At 29.0% G+C, this 9,875-nt stretch overlaps 1 protein-coding gene across 1 annotated transcript; it reads right to left on the reverse strand.

Moving 5' to 3' along the window:
• Positions 1-8,930: 8,930 nt before the first annotated feature.
• On the reverse strand, positions 8,931-9,598 carry BNAA03G49870D. The gene has a single exon (XM_013886167.3). The coding sequence runs from the start codon at positions 9,396-9,398 to the stop codon at positions 9,195-9,197; it is 204 nt and encodes a 67-aa protein (XP_013741621.1). The 5' UTR covers positions 9,399-9,598; the 3' UTR covers positions 8,931-9,194.
• Positions 9,599-9,875: the final 277 nt, after the last annotated feature.

Raw genomic sequence — 9,875 nt, forward strand, 5'->3', positions numbered from 1 at the left:
TTTTCAGAAACTAATAAAGATGGAATGTTATGTGGAATAACCGTAACTACATAAGCTCTTTACCAAATATTTTCCGAGTTTTTTTTATGCTAAATATTTTCCGAGTTTTTAAGCTAAAGTATGAATTATGCAGATTCGTTTTCCATCTTCACTGGAGAACATTTATCATGTCACAGATTTTCTATCTTTATTATTAATTAACATTACTCATGGAGAATTGGAGATAACTACACAGAGTTTACTTTTTAGAAGAATCAAATATTTCGATTTTCAGTGTGAAAATATTCTGTAAGGTGTGATCGACACCAAATTCATATTTATTATTTATACGTAACTGAAAATCTATGGATTAGAATTTGATGTTTAACTAAATTGTCAAGAGAAATAAACAAAATGAATATTCACGCTGAAAATACGTTTGCGGAAAGCCATGAACAAGTTAAGACCGTCATTACCTCCTCGTGACGTACTAATGTTCTAAATTCTGCCTACATCATGTTGACTCACGAGATACATTTATTATATTAATGGAGACAGTATTATGTTATGGTTTGAGAACGAAATCTCCTTTTTAAAAGTTACTGCCAATGGTTTATCTTCTTAAAGTATTTGATTTTGAGTGTGGGGGGGGGGGGGGGGGGGGGGGGGGGGGTGGTATTCGATAAAAAAAATCAGTCCAAAATTTCACACTCGTAGTGTATAATTTCATGTGGAGCAGCATTGAAAGACATTGTCCATGTGAGTTTTCTAAAAACTGATTATTCATTGTACGATGATCATTACATTCGTTCATATAGATCAATTATTAATTGAAGTTATAGATTCACCTTTCTTCTTACACCAACAGGGAATGTTTATGATTTTTATGAGAGAACATATTCTTAACAGAAATAAAATAGTGTTGAAACTTTGGAGGTCAAAAGAAATCTGCAAATTAATTAATTACTAGTAAGATTAATAAAGATTAATACTAAGAAGGGAGAATGAGTCAAAGTCAGATTCCGTCGGCACCGTCAGGGCAATCAGACGCCATGCATGCTTAGGTTCAATGAAGCGGCGAGGACTGTGATTCGAGAAGCCGTCATTTTTCTCTTACAATTTTATTGTTATATTTTACCTTTCGGCGAAATAAGATTACGATGATAAATGTCTCAAAATTTTCCTTTAATAAAAACATACTATATATGTATAAATCTGGACTTCAGAATATTGTAAATTTGTAATATAAATAATCAACGATCATACTAAAAACGATAAACGTGGAACTTATATTTCAGTTATGTAGAAAGTAAAAATGACGAAGATCTAGTTAGCAATATGTAGAAAGATATACTGTAATATTTTGCTAAGTTTTCAGATCTCATGTAATCGTAAGTTCGATAATCATAAAAACTGAATATCGTGACACCGAGGCACTGAATGCATGCATGTAACGAACGCTGGACAACTCATCAAATCATAAGAATCCATCGTTCCATGTTCACTATATATGTAATGAAATTTTCGAAAATCGTTTTTTTGCTTATAATTCTTACAATTACCCATAAAAGAATTGGTATATATATCGTACTTTAATACTTACTAGGATAAGACCCGCGCCTTGCGCGGGATTAAGTTATTATTTTTATTATATTTTGGAGAATGAAACAATAGTTTGGCTTCATTTGGATTACGGGTGTTCAATCCGGATATCGGATTGGTTTCGGTTCGGTTCGGTTTTTTCGGTATTTGGTTAGTAAAATATAACTACTATTCTAAATCCATATGTACTTTGATTTTAGTCTTTCACATACTTTTGAAATATTTCAACTCGACGACTAAATTGATCAGCCAATCTTGTTGCTTTAAATCATTAGTGTTTATATATATATATATATATATATATATATTTAGTTTGAATATTTATTAAATAAAAATTCATATGCGTTATATTTTATGATCATTTGTAACTTATTATAACAAAAAAATAATCTATTGATCACAAAATTTTCAGAGTGGGAATATTCAAATTTCTAATAATATATAGACGTTTTGAAAAATTCAAATATAACATATAAGAAAAAATATAAATGTTTTTATTATATATTTAATGTGATTTTTTAATATCTTTCAATAATATAAAATTAAAAAAAAAAGAACTAAGATACCAAAATTGTTATCAAATATTTATTATTCATAATAATTAATTTTCATATATACGTTAATCATATTAGGTAATTTCGTAGCTTCTAATTAAGGAAAGTGCAAAAAAAATTTTGGTAGATTATTTATCAATTCGATAGTTAGTTTAATAAAAAATATAATGTAAGTCAAGATGGACCAACCTATTTTTCTAAGAATAGTATATTTTATATAGTCATTTATTAAATGAGAATTTATAATCATACAGTTCTATGATCATTCATATCATTTTATAACTGAATATTTAAATCATCGATAACAAAATTTTCAATGTGAAATCTTTAATAAGTTTATAATTTATAAATTTTTTGAAAATTCATTGAAAGTTTTAATATTAAAATATTTATGTAATCTTATGGTATATAGTATAATCTATATATATATATAAATATATATGTTTTATTATTAAATGATATTTTTTACTCATATGGTTTTAAAATAATGTGTATCTTCTTATAATATTAAATAAAAGTTCATATTAATACAATTTTATGATCATTTGTAACTTATTATGACAAAAAAAAATCTATTGATCACAAAATTTTCAGAGTGGGGATCTTCAAATTTCTAATAATTTATAGACGTTTTGAAAAATTCAAAATATAACATATAAGAAAAATTATAAATGTTTTTATTATATATTTAATGTGATTTTTAAATATATTTTAATAATATAAAATTAAAAAAAGAACTAAGATACAAAAATTGTTATCAAATATTTATTATTCATTATAATTAATTTTCACATATACGTTAATCATATTAGGTAATTTCGTAGCTTTTATTTAAGGAAAGTGCAAAACATTTTTTGGTACGTTATTTATCAATTCGATAGTTAGTTTAATAAAAAGTGTAATATAAGTTAAGATAGACCAACCTATTTTTCTAGGAATAGTATATTTTGTATAGTTATTTATTAAATAAGAATTTATAATCATACGGTTCTATGATCGTTCATATCGTTTTATAACAAAATATTTAAATCATCGATAAAAAAATTTTCAATCTGAAATCTTTAATAAGTTTATAATTTATAAATGTTCTTGAAAATTCATTGAAAATTTTAATATTAAAATATTTATGTAATCTTATGGTATATAGTGTTTAATATATATATATATATATTTATTTTATTATTAAATGATATTTTTACTCATATGGTTTTAAAATCATGTGTATCTTCTTATAATAAAAATGTTAAACCATTGATCATTAATTTTTAACATAATAATTTTAATAGTTTTAGTCATTTATTATCGTTTTTAAAAATTCAAAATATAACATATACGAAAAAATCTAAATTTTCTTTTTATAGCTAATTTGATTGTTTAATTTATTTTAATAATATAAAATTAAACAAAAAATGATGAAGGAGATATACATTGTTATCAAATCTTTATTATTAAACTTATTAATTGTCATATATATATTAGTCATTTATGGTAATTCCGTAGGTTTTATTTAAGGAAAAAAAATATCATATCATATCATTATATCATATAGTTTGACCAACTTATATATCTAACAACATATAAAAATCGAATGTGGACCTACTTATTTTTCAATTGAATGTAATTGACTACCTAATTGAGTGACACCTATGCATTGGGGTCTCTTTTAATTAATACAAAATTGAGGTTACATCTTTTCAAATGTTCCTCAATTAATATATAAGGGATATGAATTTACAAATAATTTGACATTCGAATTCAATAATTTCCAGTATTTTCAAATTCAATCGATGTGCATATATGTACCTGAATACAGTATAGAACTTGGGTTTTAGTGACAGTTAGTTAACTACTCACTAGTTACAGTCAAACTCAAAAGACAGAACTTAGGTTCACCTTAAGTTGAACCTTTAAATTCACCTCATCTTTTATGATCAATCAAATTTCCACATAGATTATTAATTAAAAAACATTAAATTAAATAAAAAATAGCTACAAAAAATAAAAACGTTAATTTTAACGACGCTAACGCTTCCACCTAAACTCTAAACCCTAAATCTTAAATTCTAAACCCTATACCCTAAATTCTAAACCTAAATCCAAACTCCTAAACCCAAACCCTATACCTTAAACCCTAATCATAGACCCTAAACCTAAAAACTAGACTATAAACCTAAACTCTATACCCTAAATCCAAGTTCTAGACCCTGAACCCAAACCGTAAACCTTAAACCCAAATTATATACCCTAAACCCAAAACTTTAACCGTAAGTCCAAACGGTAAATCCTAAACCCAAACCGTAAATCCTAAACCCAAAACCTATACCCTAAACCCAAATCCTAGACCTAAAACCCAAAGGGTAAACCCTAAACCCAAACCCCAAACTTAGATTTTATGGGGTTTGGGTTAAGTTTACGGTTTAGGTTTAGGATCTAAGACTTGGATTTAAGGTATAGGGTTTAGGTTTATAGTCTATTTTTTGGGTTTAAGGTATATAATTTGGGTTTAGGGTCTAGGATTAGGGTTTAGAGTTTGGGTTTAGGGTATAGGATTAGGGTTTAGAGTTTGAGTTTAGGGTTTAGGATTAGGGTTTAGGATATAGGGTTTGGGTTTAGGGGTTTGGATTCGGGTTTAGAATTTAGGGTATAAGGTTTAGAATTTAAAATTTAGGTTTTAGGGTTTCGCTGGAAGCGTTAGCATCGTTAAAATTAGTGTTTTTATTTTTTGTAGCTATTTATTGTTTAATTTAATATTTTTTAATTAATAATATATGTGAAAATTTAATTGATTCGTGGGGTGAATTTAAAGCACCCCTAAATTCTGTCCAACTCAAAAATAGTAAAACTTCTGGAAAACCTAACATACAGTGTTAGAGCAGGTGACTCAGTAGACTTGCATATTCGAGTTATTTTGCTCCAAAAGTATAATTTAAATGATATTTTCTTGGCTTCTTGCGTTTTATAAGTATTCAAGATTCTCGGTTATGTTTTGATTACCTTCTTAACTGGTGTTATATGGTCGAAATATTATTTAATTAAATTATAAAAGAGAGGAAAACTAGCTAGTCAAATAATGTCTCGCGATCATATTCAGATCAATAATGATGGAATTGGAATTAACTGGCATGTAGTACCATCTAGGCATGTGGAGGAAATTTCTCGGAAAGAACACTACATTTGCTCTTGAATGTGACTCCTTGCTCATATATGCTTATTATATATTTTACTTATAAGACTTACGTAACTGTTCTTTTACGTCCTCTCATAAGTACTAATCATTGTAAGGACATCTCCATCCCTACTCTATTTTTTCCTCTAAAATGGAGTAAAAATGAATATAGAGTAAAGAATGTTCCAACCCAATTTCATATCTCACTCCATAATGAAATTTACTCCATAAATGGAGTAATCTATTTTTTGTTTGTTCATTACTCCATTATGGAATAGAAAATGAAGTAGAGTTGGAGCAATTTTACTCCATTTTCACTTTTACTCTGTTTTAAAGGAAAAAATGGAGTTTTACATTGGAGATGCTCTAAGACTATCGATTCGAAGAGTCTGAGTCAACCGTTTGAGTGATCCGTAAGTGAGGCTAGCTAATAGTCATTTTCATAAGTTGGTACACCAGTTTATGGCATATTATACCACTTGAGGGAATATATTCACCTTTCTGCTCTCATATATGTATCAATGATATCAATTGCTAATTAAATTTAAACAATATTGCAAACAGAAAGATGTTGCGACTTATTTTAGATTTCAATAAGAGATTATGAGAGCGGTGAGCTTTTTCTTATAATGGGCCGGAGATATTTCATGGGAGCTGAGGTCCTAGTGTCCTACCCCCAACAGAAATGTGTAATAGCATTTGGAAAAACCGAAAAAGAAATATCAGGAGTCAGAAGATGGATACTTATTGAGCAAGAATGATCCATAAGCCTAGAGGCCCAATAGTCTTGGTACGAGTCTATTCCTTCGAATCCTCTGAAAAATCGGTGCATGGAAGAAGATTCCGACAGATGCACACACAAAAGTTGTACAAAAGGAAAGAAACATTCTGACAACTTCATAGTCACGAGATTATTAACAATGAGAAAAATAAGAAACTCTGAGACTGGAAACGGAGCAGCATCGCCGAATCAGTGTGGTGAATCGCCGTTGTTAAATATTGCAATGCAAATTCCAAACTACTTCGTTTTGGTTTTGTTTAATCTATGGACGTTTATCTATTTTCTCTAGTTTAGTCTAGCTGAATTTGCTTTTGGAATGAGAAAAACAAAAACAAAAACTCACTAAACAATAAAACCTAGTTTCATTTTATTTGATTATCAATTTAGCATCCAACCGTGGTAAATCATTTGGAACATACTAGTCGTAACACTATGAGTTCTCCGTCTGAGTTGATCGAAAGACATAAAGTGGTCGTGTGATCGGTGATTGTGATTTTGTCATTTGGCGAAAGTACAACACTTGATAATTTGGAAACATGTTTTCTTTACTCAAACTAATATCGAAACATTTATCAACGGGCCACATCAAGTAAGAAAAATAATAGAGCAAGAGGGAGAGACTGTTTAAGCTTGGCTTTTCGGGCACAGAAAAGACATGAGAGTATCAAGTGACAATGACTTTAGGTTTGAATATCAAAACCTTATCTACTCCCCAACACATCTATATATCAAAATTTCATAACTTCCATCAATGTGAGACAATAGAACAATGAAGAAAAACACTAGTCAAATAGTATAAAACTGAATTCATACATACATATAGAAAATATGAAATAGAATAATGAAAACTGAAAACCTCAGTGTGAGAAATTCTATTATTCTTATTATAACTATGTCACATAATATATTTTATGCGTGTAAATTCGATATGTGATAAGATATGGCACTGTACGCACGTCCCGAATCTGAAGAAAGAGATAGGAGAAGACTGAAGGAGAGTTTTTGGGCTTATCCACCAGCAAGAAGATGATAAGTGACATCCCAACACTTGTCCACCTGTTCTTGCTCTGTCCCTTTTATCATGTACATGCGATTCCATAAAATTATAATTATTTTTGTAGAAATCAATCAATTTGTACGACCTGTTCCAATATGATTCTCTTAATAAAATATAATACTCTCTCTGTTCCTAAATAATCTATGTTTTAGAATTTTCACACTTATTAAAAAAACTCTTAAAATTTTGATAATAAATGTATAATTTTCTGTGTTTAGCTATTTTCTATGATTTTTAACCAATCAAAATTCAGTAAACACAATTAATGTTTTTGAAGTTTACAATTTGTTATTATTACATATATTGAAAATGTAAAATATTGATCTTTTAGAAACAAAATATTTTTCTAAAACATAGATCATTTAGGAACTGAGGGAGTATCTATTTAGAGATCTTACCTAAAATCATTGATGTAAAAATAAAAATCTTACCTAAATTATACAAATACGGAAAGTTTCTGTCTTTGCATTTAATGTAGACGTTGAACTGTGTGGGCAATTCTGGATATCTACCAAGTGTATTAAAACAATGTATAAACTATACATTTATAGAGAGGTAGGTATTGACTATCTTAGTAATCCACTACATTTTAAATGAATGAAAGAGTTGAAACTATCATCTGAGTTACAAGAAAAAAAAAGAGAGTTGAAACTATCAAATTGAAGATGAATAAAAAATACTTGACATTGTATCAACTAGAGCAAACATTGTAAGAAGATTGACTTGGATGGTTTCATTTTGTAAAGCTAATATGTAATCTGGTTTTCTATCTTTGATGTTATTTTGGTATATATGATTGTATAGAGCATCATCGGATATCTAACATTTTTACATCAACAAGTTTTTAACGCAGGTTAAATGTATGCTAAACACTTATTATCTTATCTAAATCAGCATATACGTATATTGTCGTGCGGTCTAGAATGAACTAACCTAGTTTTAGTAGAGCCAAGCCTGTGAAAAGTAATACAGAAGAAGTTGTGTTCCTTTGAAACTGAAATTCGGTTTTCATATACAATCACATGTTTAAGTTATATTCGGTTTTGTTACAAAAAAAAAAAAAAAATTATATTCGGTTTTAAAATTCGGTTATGATATAGAAACACATGTTTAATGTCCAATACTACAAACAAAAAGATACATATATTTTCAATATGTTTAAAGTTAATTCGACTTGAATTGAATTACTTTTGCTTCTGCATAGGCTATGTCATCACTGGCTATGTACTTAGATACGAACTTTATACTTTTCTTGGTTTATGATGGTACCGAATAAAATGGAATCAAAGTAAAAGATACTCGAATATGCAATGGAGCCTACTAATTAATAAAAAGATCCATTTATACACCTTTTAGTGGACACACAAACTTATATTCTCTAAAATCTAAATAAGTGAACGTTAGAGATACATGGTTTGTATCGTAACTCTTAGGACCATAACAATTTATTTTCTTGTTTTGTCTATATCATGTCAGGCCAGCTAAGACGTTACAGCAAAACTTTGGCCTCATTGATATACAGAAACCCTCTTATCAATCAACCACTCAAATATATGGTGATCTTCAATTATTTATCTAATATATTTTCTGTTGAATTTTGCGGTGAAGGTGAAAACAATGCTCGACTTTCATATTTTCACAGTAATTTTTCATCTTATTTTGAAGACATGGTATTCAATTATATATGTGGTTCCATGTGTTACTTCTGTTTGTTCATGTCCCTAGAACACATAAAAAGATAAGATCTAGAAATGGCTAGGAGTTATTTTATCATTCAAAATGAACAAAAAGAATAGTAATATCATTCAAGAATGACAGAACTTTATTTAAACAAAACTGAATTCCACTCGCATAACAAAACAAATAGGACCAACGAAATTATTTACATTGAACAAAAACTCAATGAATTCAACCAACGTCACCACCATGAGGGGTGTTAATAGCAACTCAGAAAGTACAGGGGAAAATATGCAAAAACATCCACATTGGGAGGAGTAAATTAGATAACAGTTCAATTCTTCTCTGCTTCTTTCTTCATCTGCTGCTCTGTTTCTTTCAATAATACAAGACGAGACGACGATCACAGGAGGAACAAGAGTACTTGCGTTTGACCTTGAAACATAGTGGTAAGAAACAGAACAACCACTTGGTCTCGACATCTACCGCCGACACTTTTCCGCCGCAGTATGGACACACACCCGGTGCTTGTTGCCGACCAAGCTCTGTCTTCTCCTCGTGATACACAAGCTCCAAACACATTTTTGCTTCTTTTCTTTTTAACTCGGAGATCCCTTTTTGTGTCTATATATTGCTTCTGGACTTGGTCCCTGCTTCTGGAAGTGTGAAGAACACGAAATGAAAAATTATTACCACAAAGGGGAGAATATTATAAAGTGTGAAGATGTTTTCTTTTGTTCACAAGGACTTTGCTGTAGGGTTTAGTAGTGTACAATGACAATCAATTTATAGAGGATGGAAGGAGGATTACGTGGTATAGTCACCAACTGTATATATGTATTAATAATTTTTATATATATATTTATAATGAATGTATAAAATAAATCATATTCTACAAAAAAATCTTGAGTCTTGGAAATCAATTTTTAATTGACAGCTGCTTTCACGAAATATAAGCCATGTATTTTCCTAACAAAAATACAGATTTTTAAGAGATGGGAACAAAAACTTAAGTCGACGAAAGAAACAAGTTTAATTTCATCTCAGGTTTCAAAAATA

Source organism: Brassica napus, chromosome A3, assembly GCF_020379485.1.
Source record: "Brassica napus cultivar Da-Ae chromosome A3, Da-Ae, whole genome shotgun sequence".
Taxonomy (NCBI): Eukaryota; Viridiplantae; Streptophyta; class Magnoliopsida; order Brassicales; family Brassicaceae; genus Brassica; species Brassica napus.

What these genes read in the sequence shown, in the direction of transcription:
- BNAA03G49870D (XM_013886167.3), bottom strand. Translation starts at nt 9,398, where the DNA reads ATGTGTTTGGAGCTTGTGTATCACGAGGAGAAGACAGAGCTTGGTCGG.